Genomic DNA, 23241 nt, shown 5'->3' on the forward strand with positions numbered 1-23241 from the left:
TCTTGTTTCTTCTTTTTCCTTTCCTTCTGTTCTTTTTTTTCTTCTGGTGTCCCTCACATCAGTTTTATGTAGGTATGGTGTCAACCTTGCTTTCTTAGATTGTGTTGGTATGGTGTCAACGTAACATGGTTAGTGGATTTTAGGATGAATTTAAAATTTTGTTCTTTTTTTATTTTATTACTAGCTTAACCGTCAAGCGTCGTTGCGACCTGAAAATAAATTGAAAGAACATCCCCCCCACCACTTTACCCCTCAAATGTACCACTTGGAATACTCTCTCCCGCAGAAAATCACCCAGTCCCCGTGGAATTTTTTTTTTAATTTATAAGTATTTAAGAATTCCCTCCCATCCCATGAATATGTTCCTGTGAGCTATTCTCTCTCTGAGAAATCCCCCTCCTCTCATATGGAAAATCACCCCTAAGAAAAATCCCATTCTGACAGTTCCCCTTCATCGAGGAATCTTGAAGATTTTTTGGGTGAGAGTTTTGTAGAGAGAATGTGCTTCTTGATGGTCAAATACCTAAAAAATTTCTCTTATAGTTTTTATCTATAAATAAAATATTCGATGTTTAAGACTGTCGGTAAATTGATAAAAAGACAAGTGAATCAAGTAAATAACCCCATGTTACTAAAAATGGATTGTAGATGGACATGGCTAATTTGTATAGGTTTAGATGTATTTAATTATCAATTGATTGCTCAAAGTATAAAAATATGTAAAATTTTTGAATTCTAAAAACTTGCTGCAAATATTATTTCCTTGTAGGTAATCTTCTCACTGCCTTATCATTACCTGGGAATTTTGAAAACTACCACTTGCTGCAAGCCCTGATGAAAATTCTTCTAATTCTTGAGAATGAAGCTGCTCTTTATTTAACACGAGTTGTGACCCAACTGAATGAGAGATTGAAATTTGCGGTGCAAGAGCACGATTCAACCCGAAATCAAGTGAACCATAAAACTTTTTTGTACCACCGAAATATTTTCGAATCTCTATGTGCAGCAATCAGGATTGTCTTCATCAGGATGGATGCCTCAATCAGGATGGATGCCTTTGAAAATCTTCTTTTTCCTGTATTTCAAGATATTATTCAAGATATTATTACACACTAGGAAAAGCGACGCAATAAGTAGATTACAAACAACAAATCAATTTTAATAAATCTTAACGTAAAACCTTAACGCAGAACACACAACTGAAAAAAAATAACAAAAAGAGGCCTCAAGACATGACCCTCCTCCTTAAAAAGGCATTACACTTCTACTCCCTCCAACCTCCTCCCTAAAAAGACCTAATTGCAAAAAAACTTAATACTATATTAGCACCTTGCATTTTACTGAATTTATAAAGGCATATTCTAATTGTCTATTGTTCTTCTTGTTTTGATGTTTATGATGGGAAGGCAGTTTGATCTTCGTCAGTATTTATGTCTTCTTTATGGGGAGCAGTTACACTTAATATTCAGATTACATCAGATTTCATATTCAGATTACACTTAAATACCCTGAAAGAAGAGCACTTTGCTCATACATTACAATTAAAAACATCACGCAATAACACTTTGGAATTATGGAGAAAATTAACTTACGTTTTTTTTTTGTGGGGGGGGGTGGTTGTGTTGTTTTTTTTACGTTGAATCCTTGATGATGTAGAAAATTTTATTTTATTGCTTATTGTCGGGTGATAGGAGGATCGCTGTTTCGTGTGGACTGTCGGTGAGTTGACTTCTTTTCCTTATAGATTTATAAATTAGACATTGTTTAGTATTGTTTACGCCAAGTTTTAATATTAGTCTTTTATTCTATGTCGTTTCCCAAATAACGGGCCATTGAGCCCTTTGGGATATTGTTTTTGTTATTGTTATTTATGGAAATAAATGGAACTTGAACTGAACTTGAACATATGATAGAAATTTACAGTTTACCTTGGAAATTCAACTTGGAAATAGAATACCGTTCCTAGATGTGTTAATTATTCGTAGCAGAAATAAACTGGATTTCACTATTTACAAAAAAATCAACACAAAACAATAGATATTTTCATTTTAAATCAAACCACCCCCACAAGTTAAAATAGCTGTTGTAATATCACTTGTCAGTCGTGTCCTAAACATTTGCTCTAATTCCAACATCACAAGAGATCTAAACTTTATTAGGGATATAGTTTTTGGAAATGGGTATCCCATTTTACTTATTAATAATATAATTAGCCGTAGACTGAAAAGACACTCCCGTAAAATCAATGGTATTTTACCATGCAAGAATCACGATAAGCACTTAAATATAATCTACCTTCCATACATCTAAAAAATCACTACGAATTAAAAAATAATAATCTGTATGTAGTATTTACTATAATTTCAAAATCATGAATTTCCTAAACTCTGGTAAAGATAAAACCCCAGTTATCCGTCAAAGAGGGGTTTATCAAATACCATGTGACTGTGGTAAATGCTATGTAGGTAGAACTCACCAGAATTTAGAGAAACGCCTACAACGGCATAAAGATGATATCACCAAAGCTTTATATTCTAATATTGCTAATGTTTCTTTTTATTCTGCTTTAAACATCCATGTATTTGAAAACCCCAGCCACAAAATAGGCTGTTCGAGAAGCAGCTGAAATCAGACATAAGATAAATAATAATATTTTCTTAAATAGAGACCTGGAGGAATACTCACTAAATGCTCAATACACAAATTTAATTAAAAACAATCTTAAAAATGTAAAAAAAACAACTAGTAGACATTAACACAGAACCAGTTTCAAATAAACCTTTGAAGTTAGCTGCCGAAAGGCAAGATTAGCAGTGAAAGCGTGTGTTTTTAATTATTTTTCTTTCATTTTAACAAATTTCCTTGTTTTACCTCACCTTATTTATCAGTCCTGGTTGAATTTCACTAAAGTAAGAATGCTGGGGCTATTTTAAAATTTTCATTTCAGTTTTAATGGTTGCATGTTATTTTTAGTCTCTTTTCCTTTATATATTTATTTTTTTGCTGAAGATGGTCCTTGGACATAGCTTATAGAATTCCACTGTCTTGCAAAAAGAGTTCCCTATTGTTCTTCTTGTTTTTATGTTTATTATCGAACAGTAAACAAAGAAACAAAACAAAATTCACAAAGACAAACAAACAAAAATACAACACAATAGGTATAAAAAAAAGAAAAAAAAAGTTATGAACCAAAAATACATGAATTTACGTACTGGAAATTCCCGATTGGAATGCAAAACTCCCGGCAGTACCACATCCCTACTATTTATACTACTGTTTTCCTTTATGATAAATTTATTATAATGATATTATTTATGATAAATTCAGCAACAAGGAAAAGTCTGATAATGGAAAGATAAAGAGTTAACATGAAAATATAGGAAACAAAAGTGAAAATCATGTACTTACTAGTTGACCCCTTCGAGCACATATTTCTTTACTGTTCAGCTTTAAGTAGGCTTGAATAAGCCTAGCAAGACCAAAAACGTTGGCAGAACTTTTCCATAGATGTGGAGATAGTAGACGAAGAAACAAATCCATGTACACATCTTGAAATAACACATCCCGAATGACGGGGGCAGTTTCATCAACTGGATTCCAAGACTGCCAGTTAGGCATGAGTAGCTTAACTTCAGGTACTATCAGCTGCTTATGAGCTGCATGTTTACGCTGCTCTAAAAACAGTGCCAACACTTGGAATACAAATGTCATTAAATCTGAAAAAAGTACATGCCAAAATCGGAATTTACAAAATAGCTTGTTTAGAATTGCATGGCGTTCATTCATAAATATAAGACGGTTAGCGATTAATACATGGTGTTTAGTCACTATGGCATCACGTTTCGTCACTAACATGCTGAGTATGTTTCAAGATTCAAACAAGTGATCTATCTTTAAGTATGATAATTTCAGGTTAGATTACACCTTCAGAATCAAAAGTTCTATAATTTGCTTTACAGCTTCCATTTCTCGTCCTGCACTTTTTTGTACACATGAGTTTTCTATTCAGAACAAAGGACTCGATTTGTAGAGGGAGAGTATTCACTTGATAGAAAGGGGGGTGGCAAACGGAGAGAAAGCCTTTTCATTGTCACCATGTCAAAATATTTGTATAGTATATTATTATGGTCGGCTTCTATGTTTGATTGGCTTCTATAGCCACTTGTATTGGTGAGTGCTACATGCGATGGAGAGGCGAAGGCACCAAAGATAGGGGAGGGGTATTTAAAGGGACAAATTTATCCAAGTGGACTGGGAAGAATTTTCCTGGGCCCTGTCAGGCCCAAAGGTTGTTTTTGATGGAGTATATTACTTACCACCTTTACTTTACATCCCCTAGTCATTAAAACAGGTTTTTGGCAAGGTCCAATAACATTTAAAAAGCTACAACAAATTCTACCATCAATCATTTTTCCTAATACAAATGCTATAAGCAAAATTAATTCAGAAAATATTGGTGTGCATAATTGCAAGGATTCACGAGTGACTTAAAAGTCAGTTATACGAGGGAAGGGAGGCCTGGCCTTACCCAATAAAGATGCTCTTACAACTATTTAATTTCCAAACAAATGGACCTTCTGTTGTGGCCCCCGACGTAGTGCCTTCAGTCAAAATGATATAATATATTTAGGGATTCAATTTAATATACTTTGACAAAACCATATTGTAGTCTTTTAGGTGGTTGAAAAAAAAACTCACATTGCAGTCAATATAGATGCACTGGCAATTTCTTTAGCCGGCCTAGCAACCTTGTTGAATCTGAATCATATTGTTTTAGTGTTTCTCAATGCCCCCCTATTTGGAGGGGCCATCTGCCCCCTTTCAAAGTTTATACGACTACCCTTCCTATAAAAGCCTTATACAGTCGACTCTCGCTAACTCGAAATTCACGGGGCCACAATTTTTTTTCATCGTTACGTATAGTTCGACTTACGCATAGTTCGAGCTGTAGAGGCAAACTAGCACTCAAGATTTACCGGTAAGTTTCGAAACTTACTCTTACCGAATAATTTGCTGGTAAATTTGGTAAGTTACCACATAAGTGGTAAGTTTCAAATACTCATGAATTTAAAAGAAAATATTCTCTCTTCTCTGAAAGATTGAAAAGAAAAAAATATTTTTTTTGCATCATTTTATTTGTTTATTTCTTACTTCATTTACACGGGAGGAAATTCTAAAAATTGCAATTTAGGCTTTAGATAATTCTTTTTAAAAGATAATCAAAGATAAACTAGAGCTGCTGTAACTGCTGCTCCTCCTCCTCATCTGGCGCATCTTCAAAAGCTATGTCTGGCAGGTCATCTTCCACCAGACCATTTCCACTATCACGTGGCAGTGAACTATTGATAAAAAGACATGATGGCAGTGTGAACATCCCTTCCATCCCTTCACGTCGATTTCGAAGCATTTTTGAAGCTGCATGGCTATGCTCATTTTTTTTTTTTTTGCTATTGATTGACATACCGACCATGAGAATTTTGTTCGCTGTTTCATGCTTTATGTGGTTTCTACCCTAGGTCTGTACTAGTCCATAACCTGAACAGAGTCTGATGCAGGATGCTACGGGAACACAAATTGTTGAGATTTTTACAGCCACTCCCGTAAGCACCAATTTCGCAAAAAAAGAAACATCAACCCACCAACAAGCTGCTGATTCGACAGTCTTTGCAGTATCAAAGTACAATGATTTGGAAAATGGACCACTTTTGGAGATGTGGCTACAGAGTTCTGTGTTCAAGACCCCGACAAAGTCAGCTTCAAATCTTTCGTTAACTGAATCACCAACCTTCCAAAATTGGTAGAAAAATTTGTCAAGCTCAGTAATTCGACTTACTGCATCCGTAAACTCATCTTTTGTCAATTAGTTTGCACCAAAAAGCGCATCAAGTAGAGTAGCTGCAAAGCTGCAGGGCGGGTGGCATATCATATGCAAATATCCTCCTATTTTCTATGTACTTGTGGATTTTTCTTTCCTCGGCCTTTGAGACTGGCAAAATGGTAGATCCCAGCAAATTTTGATAGATAGTTCTGGGCTGATAGTTTTGCCAAAAAGTGCAATCTGCTTTTCTTTAAGGACAACTTGAGCCATATGATGAGACCCGACAAATGTGATGATCTTAAAGATATTATTGACACAGTGGTCTAAGCTTTTCATAGTATCTCAGACAAGTAGATTCAAAATGTGAGGGATGCACCCAATTGTTTGATGGTGGGGATATTTTAGCTTCAATAACGAGGTACAAAGTTCATTTACACTAGATTATCAGGGCAAATGGCGTCAATCCCTATCATTGCATTCCTGTCTCTAGTCATATCAGGGCAGGAAACTAGAAACTCGTTCCAGTTCATCAGGCTACAAACTGCACAGTATGCCGCTTGAAATAGGCACTAGGATTGGCACCGTGATTGGGTGATTTTCGAGGAAATCCCCGAAAATTCGAGAATAGTGGAAGCCCTGCTTGAAACATCAAAATCTGTAGTTGAAGAGGTAATCGTTCGGAAAAACGCAGCGTTTTGCGCATTGCTAGACTTTTTTGTGGCTCATATCCATGCACTAAATCGTGCAATTTATTCGAAACCACAGGGTTTTACTCATCATGTAGTCTTACCTTTCAGAAAAAGCTGCAATAATGTTACATTCATAAAATCCTATATACCAAACCTTCCTTTTTGATACCTTATTCGCATAGCTTTTATAGAAGAACAACTGATGCAAAAAAAAGAAAAATTTTTTAGGCTAGCTTGCACCAAGCAGAATAAAAGCTGGTAACATTAGCAGTTTAACAAATCAAAAATCTGATGTGTTTTTTTTTTTACCCGATACTAAAGAATGCAATAAATCATGAAAAGCATTTGATAAACATATGCAGTGATGGACGGATAGAGAGCATGGAAAACAACCAAAGACATTGAGGCAGACTTGAATAAGATCGTAAAATGAGATAAACCGTCAAAACATTGGCAAATGCCAGCACAAGTATCCATTTGAAAGCCAAGATTCCAAAGAAAAGATTCAATTTGATTTTGTGGAAACCTCCTTATAACGACGCTTCGTCTAGAAATAATAATAAATCTAGTGGGATGATGGAAAATATTTATGTTTGGGCACTAGTTGCTGCTGTGTCACGATCGCAATACTAGAGTAGAAGAGATTGGGCGGAAATATTTCTTATTAATAGGCCTTACTATTCGTATTACAGCCAGATATATAATTCACTGATTATTTATTATGTAGTTAAAGATAGCCAGTCTAAAAATTCGAGTCAAAGTCACAAATTTACCAAACTAAATTGATTTCTGCTATGAATGTCTTATTTATTCAGACTGACTGACTCATCGCGTATCCCCTTTTTTCTTTTTTACTCAGGCGGGAAATGACAAAGAGGTAATCCGACAGAGCGATATTGGAATAAGCTCAAAGGGGTATGACTCATGTATTAAATCTAATGAAAGAATTTATTTACGATAGATTTTAGTGAAGTGACAGCTATCTTAGGGATGGATTTATTTCATTTGAGAACATTTTTGTTCATCAAAAACTTAAACTTACCACTTAAGAAACTTACCAGTAAGTCATGACCTAAAACTTACTATTACCGGGTAAGTCACCTAGTGGTAATTTACCGTGTGCTAACTTGCGTCTTACACACGAAGGTAAACCAAATAAGAATTTGAGTTACAGAGGCACAAAATCACTAAATTTACTCCCTACAGCCGCAAAAAATTTAAGAATAACTTTATTTGTGTATAATAGACTTGACAAAAGACTTCGAGATCCGTCGGTAAACTTCGACTTGTGGAGGTAAAGTAAAAATAAAATGACGACTCGTCTACTGAATTTCGAGTTATAGAGGCAATTTTTGGGTCACTTCGATTTAGAGAACTAAAAAATAAAGGCAAAACTATTTCGAATTTTGCATGGTTTTTTCTTCGACTTAAAAAAGTTTTTCAAGGGGATTGAAAATAATTCGACTTATTGCGAATTTCGAGTAATCGAGTTGTCGGGAGCCGACTGTATCTTAACAATGGGCAATTTTTATGGTTTACAGCTCTTACCCAAGGGACTAGAAGGGGGATGTGAAGCCCAGAGGCAGAATTTTTGGAATATTTTCAACAAAATACCTTAATCATCTTAAATCGCACTTTCTAGCAATATGGATCTCAACATACGGATACCAAATTTTGATCGGATGCATTTAGGAAAAAAGAGGGTGGGGGGTCGTGGCGTGAATGTCTTTGCGCCCCCAAAAATATTATTTATATATTTATATATATATATATATATATATATATATATATATATATATATATATATATATATATATATATATATATATATATATATATATATATATATATATATATATATATATATATATATATATATATATATATATATATATATATATATATATATATATATATATATATATATATATATATATATATATATATATATATATATATATATATATATATATATATATATATATATATATATATATATATATATTCGCCGCCGGGCAAAATTTTGTGTACATTTCAGTGTGATTCTCACTGTCGTTTGTTTCATGCCATTGTCTTTAGCTGTTGTGATTCTCACTGTCACTAGCTTTCTAATCAATACATTAAAATGATTAGTGCTATGTACAAGAATAACACTGCTGCGTTTAAGGTAAGAAATGAAGTTAGTAGCTGGTTTTCGTATTAAATCAGGACTTAAGAAGTGTTGTGTTCTATCCCCCTTTAAATGGATCATCCTGATGGACTTGGTCTTAAGGAGCACAGAAAACGAAAAAGGAGAACACGGAATCAAATGAGGAGGAAAAACCGCATTTCTGATTGATTTGGGCGTATTATTGGCGTAATACCTTAGATTAGGTATTTTTTTCAAGACCACACTGCCTGTCTATGACAAACAAATAAACATTTAAATGGGAATAAGTCCATTTAATAGACAGTTAAAACAGATACAAGAGTCTGAATATTTTGATCACATGCAGAGCAATCGTAATCAGCAGAAATACTAAAGCACTAAAATTAAAACTAGCTCTATAAATATGTATAAAATATATAATAAAATAAAATGTATAAATATATAGAATTAAAACTGTATAAACATGTTGGAGTTAAATTTAATGTTTAGGTATTTCTGCTGATGATAATCGCTGTACATGTGTTCGAAATATCCAGAATTTATGTATCTGTTTTCACTGTCTAATAAATGGACTAATCACCATTTGAATGTTTATTTGTTGATCGGTTGGGGTGTTGAATTTGTGGCAGGGTTTCCCTTTAATTATTACTACTGAAGTATGCAAACTAGGTCGTCATTTCGATTGAGTGATTATAATAACACCATTAGTCAGAATCCCGTGCGAATGCTGTGTCGTTTACTAGGCTATAATTTCCTCGAGGGGCGCCACTCCTCAAGTGGGAATAGAGTTGACCGCAAGGTCCCCAGTCTTGCAGATACCCCAAAAAGATCGAGGCAGCCCTTTGCAGAGGCGGTTGTCCATAGATTTGGATCTTACGCCCTGTCGTATTTGTCCTCCTATAGAGGATCCTCCCGTGATGGTGTTCTGCATCACCATGCAATTTAACCCATTACTGGGAGAAGCTTTGCAACTCATGGGACTTGTGGACAAACCAGTGGACCCTTTTGAGTGTACATTTGAGAGGCTTTCTTCCTCCTTCGCCTGTATTTATGACCTCAGGCGGGTGTAAAAAGGGAGGATTTGAATAGATTGGGGTGGAGGAGGAGCGTGTATAGCTGTGTTGGCCTCAGGCGGCTTGGTGCTGTGGTGAGTTATTAGTAGTAGTAGTAGTAGTAATAACACCATAAAAGGTTGAAAAGCAAGAAAATTTGATTAGGTTGTTTCAATATCTTTTCATGTCAGACATAATAATTTTCCTTTGCCGGATGGATTTCAATTTAAATTGACTTTCAATTTTAGCAAGAGAATCCACAAACAGCTTTTGCTTTTGTAAGTTAATTTGAACAGCAATTACTTACCAAGAATTTTTAGTGAGATTACTGAAAAATTTCATAGACAGTGTATGGAAGCGCCTTGTTCATCAATAACCTTGATTCAATATTTTTTGTTGGGTGGTGGAAAAACGCCTATATTTTGACTCCCTTAAGATACTATTTCTTTTTTATTCCTAAAATATTTTTTGGCGTGTCTATATAACTACTGCCATTATGAAAACAGTAAAGAATTTATAAGTGCAGTTAGTGGAAGTGCATGTGAGCATGATGTGGAGATGTATTTAAGCTTACCTTCATTCTTCTGCAAAATAATATCTTGAAATACAGGAAAAAGTGGATTTTCAAAGGTATCCATCCTGATTGAGGCATCCATCCTGATGAAGACAATCCTGATTGCTGCACATAGAGATTCGAAAATATTTCGGTGGTACAAAAAAATTTTATCGTTCACTTTATTTCGGGTTGAATCGTGCTCTTGCACCGCAAATTTCAATCTCTCATTCAGTTGGGTCACAACTCGTGTTAAATACGGAGCAGCTTCATTCTCAAGAATTAGAAGAATTTTCATCAGGGCTTGCAGCAAGTGGTAGTTTTCAAAATTCCCAGGTAATGATAAGGCAGTGAGAAGATTACCTACAAGGAAATAATATTTGCAGCAAGTTTTTAGAATTCAAAAATTTTACATATTTTTAAACTTCGAGCAATCAATTGATAATTAAATACATCTAAACCTATACAAATTAGCCATGTCCATCTACAATCCCTTTTTAGTAACATGGGGTTATTTACTTGATTCACTTGTCTTTTTATCAATTTACCGACAGTCTTAAACATCGAATATTTTATTTATAGATAAAAACTATAAGAGAAATTTTTTTTAGGTATTTGACCATCAAGAAGCACATTCTCACCCACATTCTCTCCACAAAACTCTCACCCATAAAATCTTCAAGATTCCTTGATGAAGGGGAACTGTCAGAGTGGGATTTTTCTTAGGGGTTATTTTCCATATGAGAGGGAGGGGGGATTTCTCAGAGAGAGAATAGCTCACAGGAACATATTCATGGGATGGGAGGGAATTCTTAAATACTTATAAATTTAAAAAAAAAATTCCACGGGGCCTGGGTGATTTTCTGCGGGAGAGATTATTCCAAGTGGTACATTTGAGGGGTAAAGTGGTGGGGGGGATGTTCTTTTAATTTCTTTTCAGGTCGCAACGACGCTTGACGGTTAAGCTAGTAATAAAATAAAAAAAGAACAAAATTTTAAATTCATCCTAAAATCCACTAACCATGTAACGTTGACACCATACCAACACAATCTAAGAAAGCAAGGTTGACACCATACCTACATAAAACTGATGTGAGGGACACCAGAAGAAGAAAAAGAACAGAAGGAAAGGAAAAAGAAGAAACAAGAGCAAAGAAATAAAAGGCCAAATCCAGCTAGTCCTCGATTCGAAAATAATGGTTGACACTACGTGCAAACAGGGTTGCCAATTTCTTGGACAATGAATATTTTCCTTTAGCATCTGAAAATGTGTCCTTTTTAGCAAAATTATGTCCATATGTTGTCTACAGTATGTCCGTAATATGTACATCTTGAAATCTCAGAAACTAGTTTTTTTTGCGATTTGTAAACCTCTTTCAAAGTGGTCAGTTAATATCAAATATAATGAAAACGAATAAGATTCATTTAGTACATCCATACAGAATGAACTAGTGTGAAAGCACAAAAGTCATAGGAGCTTGTAAAGAGTAAAAAACTTCTTACTGTTTACTGCTTTCAATTCCAAGAAATCAAAGTTCAGGCCACATTTGAAAATACTGGGCTTATTTAAATGGTTATAAAATAGGTCTGGTACACGCCCTGGAAATACCCACCCAGACCATGCACTATCCAGTAGGAAATGCTCTACCCATTCATCTCACCCCCCCTTACCCCATTCTGAGAAAGCAAAGAATCAAAGTACGAGTATCACGAAGAGAAAAATCAACATGCAATAAGTTTCACGAAAAATAATGAGCACTCAACAAGGTCAATGAACAAAAATCAGTAGGTAACAAGTCCCATGAACAAAATCAGTTTCGAGAGGAGAAAAAAATCAATGTACAAACTTCATGAAGAGAAAAAACAGCATGCAACAAAGTTTCGCAAACAGAAATCAGCACGCAATAAGTTCCATGAACAAAAATCAGCACGCAAAAAGTTCCATAAGAAAATAAGCTTCAAAATGAAAAAAAAAAGTCAATGTACAAATTTCACAAAGAAAAAAAAAACAATGCAATGAAGATTCGCAAACAGAAATCAGCACGCAATAAGTTCCATGAACAAAAATCAGCATGCAAAAAGTTCCATATAAAAATGAGTTTCACAATGAGAAAAAAAAATCTAACTTCACTTCTTTCCAATTGAATTGAATTTCCAATTGAATGAGCCCTTTTTCAAGTTTCTATGACAAAGCTTTCAATACAAACCTTATATGCCCCCAGGTATAACTTATAACCCTTACCCTGAAGGCTGTAGGGGGAGTGTCACCCTGAAAGATATAATTTCTGGACCTTTCAACTACTTTGAACAAAATGGCTATCTCAAAATTTGATTGGATGTGTTTGGATAAAGGGGTGTTAGTTGCCTTCCAGTCACTTTTGACTATTAAAAACGGTACTACCCATTTCAATTTCAATCAAATGAGCCCTTTTTGACGTTTTTACAACAATGCTTTCTATAAAAACCATATAAACCCCCGGGGAAAAACTTACAACCCTTGCCCTGAGGGCTTTGGGGGGGTGTCATCCTTGAAGCCTTAATTTCCAGAACTTTCAACTATGTTTAACAAAATGGCTATCTCAAAATTTATATTGGATTTTTTGGGGAAAAGGTGGGCATGAAAGGGGGGTTAATTGCCCTCCAATCACTTTCAACTATTAAACCCTTTGGATTTCCAATTGAATGAGCCCTTTTTCAAGTTTCTAAAACAAAATTTTCTATAAGAACCTTATATACTCCCAGGGCACAACTTACAACCCTTTCCCTGAGGGCTGTGGGGGAGTGTCCTCCTCAAAAACATAATTTCTATCTGCATATCAACTATGCTAACAAAATGCCTATCTCAAAATTTTGATTGGATGTGTTTGGGGAAATGTGAGCATGGAAGGGGTGTTAGTTGCCTTTCAATCACTTTTGACTATTAAAAAGGGCACAAGTCACTCAAATTTTCAATCAAATGAGCCCTTTTCAAAGTTTCTACAACAACTCCTTTGATACAAAGTGTCCTGGTCTAAAACCAAAAAAAAAAAAAAAAAAAAAAAAAAAAAAAAAAAAGGAAATGTTTTTATTATTGACTATCATTGCTTTAGTTTTTGTTTGGTGATACACTCACTCCAAATGTTTTGGAGAATCTAACTAATTCTTTTAAGGCAGAGTTTAAGTTTTCAATTACTTCATTATTGCTGTCTCATGCTTCCCAAATGGTAAGGTCATCTTCAAAAGTTGCTAGCCTTATACTCTCCCTTGAAAATTCGAGATTGGGTAGAAATAGGAGGAAAAGAAGTGGGCTAAGTGGCAATCCTTGCAGTAAACCCCAATGGAGCCTGCAAGTAAAGGAAGTATCTGCATTGATCTATTGATCAACACTTTGAATGTTCTATCATTCAGGAGATGAGAGATGAAATAGACAAATCTGTCTGGGAAATCCATTGTCTATAAAATCTGACATAGGTTCTTCTTTAATATTTTGTCAAAAGCACATTTGAAGTCAACAAATGCTGCTACAAGAATCTTTTTTTTTTACTTTTAGCACTAAATATCCTCATGCATAGCAATACAATCAATTGTGTTGAAGCCTTTCCTAAAGTTAAACTGCTGTTGTGGAGACAGGCCATTATGTTCACAAAACTATTCAAGTCTTTTCTTCTTTAGCTTTACCATAATTTTGCCCAGAACAAGTAAAAGCAATAATACACCTTTAGGAAGATAGTCTTTCTGATGGTTTATTCATTTTTGTTGCCTGGAATAATTATTGACTTCTTCCAGATCATGTGAAAAGTACTCAGCTTCCAGGATTTGTTATATACATCCATTAGGGCTTTTCTAAATGTTGGCTCTGAATTTATCAGCATCAAATAACTCGTTTCATTCTCTCCAGATGCAGAGTTCCCATCAACTTCCTCCAGGGCTTTGGCAAGCTTTTGTTCTGTAAACAGTTCCATAAGTTCCTCATTGGCCTTTGTTTGGTTATGGAGTTTGCAGACATACAGGGTGAGATGGGAAAATTTACTTGGGGATGGTTGCTGGAAATAATTCAAAAAGCCATCTGCTTTATGTTGGTTACTTGTAAGGAGAATATTATTATGCCACAATGTTGGTATAATACCATCCTTTGGATTTTTTCCAGTGATTCAATTGATGAAGCTTTGGACATTTGACAGTGGGCTGTTAATGTCTAGCTTATTTGAAAAATGCTTCTATATTGATCTCTTTACAATCAAGACTACCTTTTTCACTTTAGCTTCGGCTCTATGGAAACATATAAGATTTTCAATTTTCTTTGACAGCTACTTTACAAATCATTATTCCACCAGACCTTATTTGTCTTACTAGATGTGTGCAATGTAGGCTGGTTGGAAGATCTTGGTATGGAGTCTAAATTTGTATTATTTAAGATAGTGGTTATGAGTTTGGCTTTTCAAACCTCTTGAAGAACCTCTTCATAATCTGAATTTCTTAAGATATGTTTGAACTTTTGCCAATCAGCTTTATTATAATTGAATCTAATTGTAGAATGGTCTGTCTGTAGATGTTATACACTATGGATTGTTACATTTGGAAGAAGATAAGCTGGTCCTATCTGTAATTCTATTGTTGAAAACTTCCCTGGGACCTCTAGAACTACTTTTTCAATGCACTTTCCTGTTGTTTGACTGATCTATATCTTCCCATAAGTGACTATGGGCATTAAAATCACCAAAAAGAATCATGTTTTGCATTCATGGGTTTTAACAATGGTGAACCAAATAGCATGATTTTTATTTCTGTGATCCTTTTTTAAAAGGATTTTACTCCATTTTAGAAATTTGTGCAAAAAATGCTTTCAAAAGTATCAATTTCTATTAGGCTAGGACTAATGGAAGTAAAAATAAGCCATTCTTGACTCAGATACAAAATAGTTTGTTTTCTTGTAAGGCATTGTTTTAGAGGCATTTATAAGCTTCTGAGTACTGATTACTTTTAAGTAATCAGTACTCAGAAGTACTGATTACTTTACTGATTACTTTAGGGCTGTTTTAAGCCCTACAAGGGTCTTATGATGAAACTTGGGTAAAATTTTAATTTAGCTACTTTTTGCTATCTTCAAGAAAATGAAAGTTTCAGTAGTAAATTCAGGGCCAAAAAATACTCTGAGGACTGGTGAAATGCTAATATCACCTCTATCCAAATTAGACCCACCAAATTACCACCCAATTTGTATTACATCCAAAGTTGGAAAACTTCTGGAAGGAATAGGCCTAGTAAATGCTGCTATTGTCAGACACCTCACCTCTAACAATCTTATTATGCAGAGTCAGCATGGATTTAGATTGGGACAATCTATTGACACAAATGGATGTGTACAATTTTGTTGGTTCTAGGCATTTACCCCTCCCTCCAGAATATCCCCCCCGCCACGGATAATATCCCCCCTGTGGAAAATAAGGCTTTCCAGATTTGAGAATTTTATTTCAGTTGTTTTTTTTGTTTTTTTTGTGGGGAGAAGAAATTTTGGTAGGCCTACTTATGTTATACACCACTCACTCAAGTTTATGCTGTGCAAAACTGAGAACAAACCAGTTTCTTTGTTAATTTCTTTCAGCTTAGTGTGAGGCAAAACAAAGACAAGCAACAGAATAGATGGGAAATTTATAATTAAATACATAAATTTGAGAGCTATACATTTACACACACGGGGGAGGGGAGGTAAAGTATTTGGACAGTATGAAGTAAAAAAAACATTCTTAATTAATAATACACAGAATAATTGTACCTAAGACATTTTGTATGTAGACCAGCTAGGCCTAGGCTATACTTTAATCCCCCCCATCCCCCTAATGGGCAAGTATATAGTCTAAATTTGTTTTTAAAGCAATAAAGAAACTAACAAAGAAACCAATTTGTTCTCAAGTTTTACACATTATAAACTCGAGCGAGTGGCATATAGCCTAATAGGCCTAGACAAGTACCTGAATTTTTCATGGAGAGAGCTGGATTTCCAGGTAGACCCTATGTTACCTTTTCTCAGTTCAATGTCCTCCTCATCTAGCCATAGAAGTTTCAAGCTAAAAACAACTCTAACAATGTTAGCTAGGCTAGCCACCTTTATGAAAACCAGTATTCAAATAATCTGTTTTGATGTAATTTAACACCACCCTTAACATTCTCTGAAAGCTTTTCATGAATGTCCTCTGTCGTTCTGAACAGTTAAGGTTAGGCATATAGGCCCTAAGCAAGGAACAAGTTTTCTCATTTTGTTGGGTTTTTCTTAAAGCCAGTCTCCATTTGGCAGATTCTGCAAATTTTGTTTCAATGAAGACTTCTTTTATGGCTATATATTGGGAAATAAACTTAATAAATGATTACAAAACCAGCAAGTGCTTTCCAGTTTAATTTTGTTTTTAATCCGTGAGCGGGATGAAGAAGATCATTGAATTGCCACTTGAAATCCCTAATAGCAGGTTATTTTCGAAGGGATACAAGTGAAGGAACATTTGATTTTTCAAAGAGATTCAAAATTGAGTGGTAAAATTGAAATGGCAATACCACAACTTGTTGAATGTCTTTTGTGAACTATAGTTTTAGCTTATTCACCATTTGAGACACCTGAGGCAAATTGTGCAATGAGATTTCAGGGTAAAATTATACTGTAGCTGCCTAAAAAGAATTGTTTTCGGCTTCACAACTTTGCTCAATCCCAATCTATAAGGTTTTAAAGATGTGCAAATACATTTCCTAAATTTTGAAAAAAAAACCATTGATATGGTTTAAAATTCTACTCAAATAACAGGAATTGCATTTTCAGAACTAAAGCCAGAGAAAAAGAAACTGATAACTGAAAATTAAGGGAAAATGTTGTTTTGTCAAAATTTCAATAGAGACCTGTCAAGTAGGCAAGTTTCAGGACCCTCTAGAGAGAGAAGGTGTGGAGGTAGGTACTTTGGAATACCTTCCCAGAACATACTTTGGTAAAGTTCTACCAAATCATATTATTAAGTTAGGAATAAAGTGAATACACTATTTGATGCCTTTTTTTATCCTGATTACAAACATAATAATCATTTCAAACAGAAATGAATTTCAGCCCCCCCCCCCCTATATATACCTAACCTAAACAAACCCTGAATTGGCATATATAGGGGGGGAGCTGAAATTCATTTCCAATAGAAATGATTATTATATTTGTAATCAGCATAAAAAAAGGCATCAAATGGTGCATTCACTTTAGTCCTAACTCAATAATATGATTTGGTAGAACTTTACCCATACTTTAGCCTTTAGGCCCATCCCTGAAAGTTGCATTTTCCTAACCAAACCCTTTTCCAGGATAGCCAAAAGTAGCTAAAGTAGAATTTTACCAATATTACAATAAAAAGTAACACCATAGGACAGAGTCTCCTCTAAAGGTAACATCTCAATAAAATACAAGGAAAATTTACATAATTTAGCTAGAAACAAAAGTGAATCCATCCTTTGACAACAAAACTAAAATTAGTGAAAAAGTTAAAATTCTACTTTAGCTAGGCTACTTTTGGCTGTCTTGGAAAGGGATTAGGTTAGGAAAACAAAACTTCCAGGGGTGGGTTTACAGGCTAAAGTATGTCCCAGAAAGTGTTTTGAAGTACCTAACTCCACTCCTTCTCCCTCTAGATGGTCCTGACCTTTGATTACCTTTAAAATCTGTGCATTATAAAAGTGAAGCCTTGCAAAATAAGATCTTCTATTTAAATGAAGTACAATAAAATTCTATTTGGCATCACAACTTTGCTAAATCTCAATCTATAAGGTTTTAAAGATATGCAAATAGATTCCCTAAATTTTGAAAAAAATACTTTAAATTCTAATCAAAAATAGGAATTGTATTTTCAGAACTAAAGTGAGAGAAAAGAAACTGATGACTGAAAATTAAGGTAAAATGTTGGGTAAAATTCTACTTTAGCCAGGCTACTTTTGGCTATCTTGGAAAGAGGTTAGATTAGGGAAATGAAACTTTCAGGGATGGGTCTATTGGCTAAGTTATGTCCTGGGAAGGTATTTTAAGTACATACCACCACTCCTTCTCCCTCTAGAGGGCCCTGAACTTTGATGACCTTTAAAATCTGTGTGTTATAAAAGTGAAACCTTGCAAAATAGATCTTCTTCTTAAACGAAGTACAAAAAAAAAAATTTCTCAGCTTCACAACTTTGCTCAATCCCAATTTATAAGGTTTTAAAGATATGCAAATACATTTCCTAAATTAAAAAAAAACTTTGATATGGCTTAAAATTCTATTCATATAACAGGAATTCTATTTTCAGAACTAAAGCCATAGTAGAAGAAACTGATAACTGAAAACTAAGGTAAAATGTTGTTTTGTCAAAATTTCAATATGTAGGCTATATACCTGTCATGTAGGCAAATTTCAGGATCTTTTAGAGGGAGAAGGAGTGGGGGTAGGTACATCAAAATACCTTCCCGGGACATAATTTAGCCTGTAGACCCATCCCAGAAAGTTTTGTTTTCCTAATCTAACCTCTTTCCAAGATAGCCGAAAGTAGCTAAAGTAGGATTTTACCAAAAAAAAGACTGAAAATTAAGGTAGGCTATTGTGTTGTTTTGTCAAAGTTCTAACAGGCTACCTGTCAAGTAGGCAAATTTCTGAGACTTAGAAATCAAAAGAGAGTTAGCATATTAGCTTGGCAATACCTTCCCAGAGTATGTTTTTGCCCTGGATTCATTACTAAAAGTTTCATTTCTGTTACCTAACCACTTTCCAAGATAGCAAAAAGGGCTTAACTTAGCAAAAAACATAACTTAGCTAAGATGAAAGTAAAAATGTCATTTGATGCCTTTTTTATGCTCCTTCATAAGTCAAGAATTGCTTCTGGGGGTAGTTGTGTATTGAGCCCTTAAAGGGGCCCTGAAGGTATTTTATATCTATGCAGAGCAGAACAGACCCAGCATGGACCTTATTTCCTGTGTTTATTGATTTACTTTTTATCTTGTATGTATTACTCACAGTTTATAGAATTATTTGAAAAAAACTACGTTTTCTAAAGAGTTAAAGAGGCTGAGTTACAAGGTCGAACCTTACGGAGTTCAGTGTGAAGGGGAGAACGGAAAGCCGAAATTCAATGTGAAGGAACCTTATGTAAATTCAATGTAAAGGTTAGCAATTATCTGTCTTCATGGGTATGTGTCTCGTTGAGATTTTCTGTTCTCACCCAATTGGACATTTTATTTCCTTGACCGAATTTTTACTATGGATCAAAGAAGGCAACATAGAAGAAATTGACAGGTTGTTAGAGATTGTTGATCCGAAAGCATGTGAATGGTAGAAATAACTTCCAGCATTTGCTTTTCACCCGAAGAATTTATGTTGTAGTTTACCTGCAAGCATGCTACAACGTACAGGGATTAGGAGGCACAGTTGGGGGCTGCCGCCCCCAAACCCCCGCTTTCGCAGCCTTGAAATAAAAAAAAGTTTTTTAAACTGAAAGTAAGGAGCAACATTAAATCTTAAAACGAACAGAAATTATTCCGTATATGAAAGAGGCTGTGCCCTCCTCAACGCCTCGCTTTTTACGCTAAAGTTTGACTTTCTCACAACTCTTCTTTTTAAACAATAAAAACTTTAGCGTAAAGAGCGAGGCGTTGAGGAGGGCACAGCCTCTTTCATATACGGAATAATTTCTGTTCGTTTTAAGATTTAATGTCGCTCCTTACTTTCATTTTAAAAACCTCTTTTCTTTTTTTTTAAATGCTGCGAAAGCGGGGTTTGGGGGCGGCAGCCCCCCAACTGTGCCTCCTAATCCCTGTACGTTTTAAGGTTCGACCTTGTAACTCAGCCTCTTTAACTCTTTAGAAAACGTAGTTTTTTTCAAATAATTTCTGCACGTTTTTGTACATTTTATTACTTATTATTGCTTGACTAACTGTTAGCTGATCGTGTCAGGAGTTAAAGTTGGGGGCTGCCGCCCCCAAACCCCCGCTCTTGAACATTCTTGTGTTAAGGCTTTTAATTCCTGAATACTCAAATCACGTCGTACAGGGTGCCTCCTAATCCCTGTACGTTTTAAGGTTTGAACTTGTGACTCAGCCTCTTTAACAGCCCCCCAACTGTGCCTCCTAATCCCTGTACGTTTTAAGGGTCGATCTTTTAACTCAGCCTCTTTATCTATTTAGAAAACGTAGTTTTTTTCAAATAATTTAAAAAAGAAACTGAGTTTCTTTTTTAAAGTTTAAATTCAGTATATAAAAAATTTGCTCTGACGGTGAATCGAACCCGGGTTTTCCGTCTGACAGTCTGAAGTATCAATCGCTGGACTAATGAGACACAATTGTAATTGTTTTTTAGTAAATGTAATCTATTTTCGCAAAGCAAATTCCCACAAAACTTGATATTTGGTTTTTGGAAAACAGGGAAGGAGTGATCGGATTGAGCTGAAATTTCGAGGATAAGCTCCCAGGACCTAGGAAAGCTTAACCTCCAAATTTAAGCCCAATCGAACAACGTTAAAGGGGGCTGTGGTGGGAGGGTCGAAACTTCCGACCCAGTTTACCCCATGAAGATAAAGTCGAAGGAGGATGAAATTTTGCAAGTTTCTTAGTTTGAGCTTGGGCTACAAAATGCGATTACCGCCGTCTCTCTGCGACCTCTAGGACCTGATATCGCTTAACATTGTGGTGGGTCGCCTCTTTATAGAGGCACAAGTGTGCCTCCTTGATCCAGTAAGTTTATCGCAGATCATTTCTGGTCTTCGTTCTCGGTGCGAACAAAAAGCTCATCCCACTTATTTCTTCACTTATGGATCAGTGTGTTTGTGTCTTTCTTCTTCTATTTAACAGCAGGCGGGCTTTTCAGTAAAACTATTTAGCCCTTTTCCTTTTGCTTCACTCTGTGGGCTCCAGAGCTACTGGCTTGATTGCCTCATATTTATTAGATATATTCAGATATCTTTCAGCAGATCTTTCGACTCTAGGAGTTCAAATATAAGATGATAGATGTCGATTTCTATGCTCTGTGTGCAGGTATAGTTGGCTAGGCTTTTGGCTGATAGTGGGATTTTGTGGTGTTTGAAGTATTTTAACAGTTTACAAAGCAAGGTATGTTGTGCAGACGTCAGCATATTACATTCAAACAGGCAATGGTCAATTGTTTCATTATTCATATTACAATGCCTGCAAAGAGGGGACAGGGGAATCGAACCACTTGAATTAGAAAGCTTATATGAGAATGTCAGGAAATTTAGTCCATTTGTTTCAGAACGAATTCTATGATAAATTTTAGAAAGATACTTATTGGGAAAGGGGGAAAGGATAGGATTAATCTTATTAAAATTAATATCTGATAGCCTCCATCGGTAAATATCTCTAATTGGGATTGGTCTCCCACTTGGCTGGTCAATATTTATAGAATTTTTTGCTATTTCATCAACCTGATGATTACCACTTATGCCAGAGTGGCTAGGAATGTACTGAAAGTAAGTTTTTATGCCACTTGAAGCAAGATTATCAATAATATTGAGACAATGATAAGTGTCAATGTCCAACTTATATTGAGGAGCTGAGGCCAGCAACTCAAGGCTTGATAAAGAGTCGGAATAGATGATAATATTATTTGAATTTTCAATCAAAGGTTGGTTTTGCTTAAGGTGTTCTAATGCCATGATTATGGCATTTAACTCAGCAGACATTATAGATAAATTATTAAATAATCTCTCGCCCATTGCAATTTTCAGGTGAGGAAGGAAAACACCACTTGCAACCTTCTCATTCAAATTTGACCCATCAACAAATATTTGGAAATGATTTTTATAGGTAATTGTATTAAGTTCTGCAATTTTTTTCTGGACAAAAGCAATGGGGGTTAAATCTTTATTCCATTTTGAAAATTCAGTATTTATTATGGGAAATGACCAATTCCATGGAGGGGATTGGGGGAAAGTAGGTGCAATAGACTTTGCTGGTACAGGGAACTTCTTTTGAATATTGGCATACTCATCTGCAATACCTCTATACATGGCTGGATTTCTTAACCAATTATGTAATGTGTCTGAGCTATTTGATTCAATTTTTGTAAGATGTTTTATCAAGAGAAAGCTACGTCTCTCCCTTATTGTTGTTAATCCACTCTCCATAAGCAGAAACTTGGTGCTTGTGGGTTTCCTAAGACCAAATATGAGACGTATTATATCATTTTGTGTTGTTTCAATTTTTTGCATCTGGGTCTTTGCACATGCACCATAGACGATGAGCCCATAGTCAATATGGGGTCTTATATGTGATTTATAAAACTGGAGTAAGGTTTTCTCTTTACAACCCCAGGGTGTGGAAAGAAGTCTTTTTAGTATATTTGCTTTTCTATAGCATTTTTTTATTATGTTTGAAATGTGGAGGTGGAAATTAAGTTTTTGGTCAAGCATGAGACCTAGGTAATTAATATTATTATCTTCTGGAATAGTTGTTTTATTTAGAGTTAGTTTTGCATTAACATGGTTTCGCTTCCGGTGAAATTGGATTATTTTTTGGCTTGGTGGGTGCAATGGGTAAATCTGAATGTTGAGAGAATTTTTCAAACTGGAAAAGTGACTTTTGCAGATTTGACTGTGCTATCTGAAAGGTGTTGCCATATGACCATAGCACCAGATCATCGGCATATTGTAGATTTGTGTGGGGTAGGTTCATGTCCCAGAGATATAGGGCAAATAGGAGGCAACTGAGGACTGCTCCCTGAGGTAGGCCTTTGGATATTGTCTTTTGGGGTGAAGAGGCTGAACCAACACAAACAATGAAACTTCGCACTTCTATGAAGGATTTAATAAAAGATACTACCTTAGGGGGTACTCCAAGGTTTGCAAGTTTATTTAAAAGGATTTGGTGGTTCACATTGTCATATGCTCCTTCAAAATCTAGGAAAGCTGCCACTAGGACATTATTTTTAGAGAAAGATTCATTTATTGCATTTGTTAGCAAAATGAAAGCATCTGTTGAGGAGTGGTATTTCCTGAATCCAGTTTGA

General features: G+C 35.2%; 1 protein-coding gene across 1 annotated transcript; it reads right to left on the bottom strand.

The window, feature by feature from the left end:
* Positions 1 to 650: 650 nt before the first annotated feature.
* LOC148956727 (exportin-2-like) lies at positions 651 to 18380 on the bottom strand. Its single transcript, XM_089087032.1, has 4 exons — positions 18362 to 18380; positions 10283 to 10624; positions 3409 to 3716; positions 651 to 1075 (listed from the first exon to the last, which is right to left on the bottom strand). Exons 2-4 carry the CDS (start codon positions 10557 to 10559, stop codon positions 1043 to 1045), a joined length of 618 nt encoding a protein of 205 aa, XP_088943158.1. The 5' UTR covers positions 10560 to 10624; positions 18362 to 18380; the 3' UTR covers positions 651 to 1042.
* Positions 18381 to 23241: the final 4861 nt, after the last annotated feature.

Source organism: Artemia sp. Qi Xiang Cuo, chromosome 1 (assembly GCF_049724085.1).
Source record: "Artemia sp. Qi Xiang Cuo chromosome 1, ASM4972408v1, whole genome shotgun sequence".
In the NCBI taxonomy this organism is placed as follows: domain Eukaryota; kingdom Metazoa; phylum Arthropoda; class Branchiopoda; order Anostraca; family Artemiidae; genus Artemia; species Artemia sp. Qi Xiang Cuo.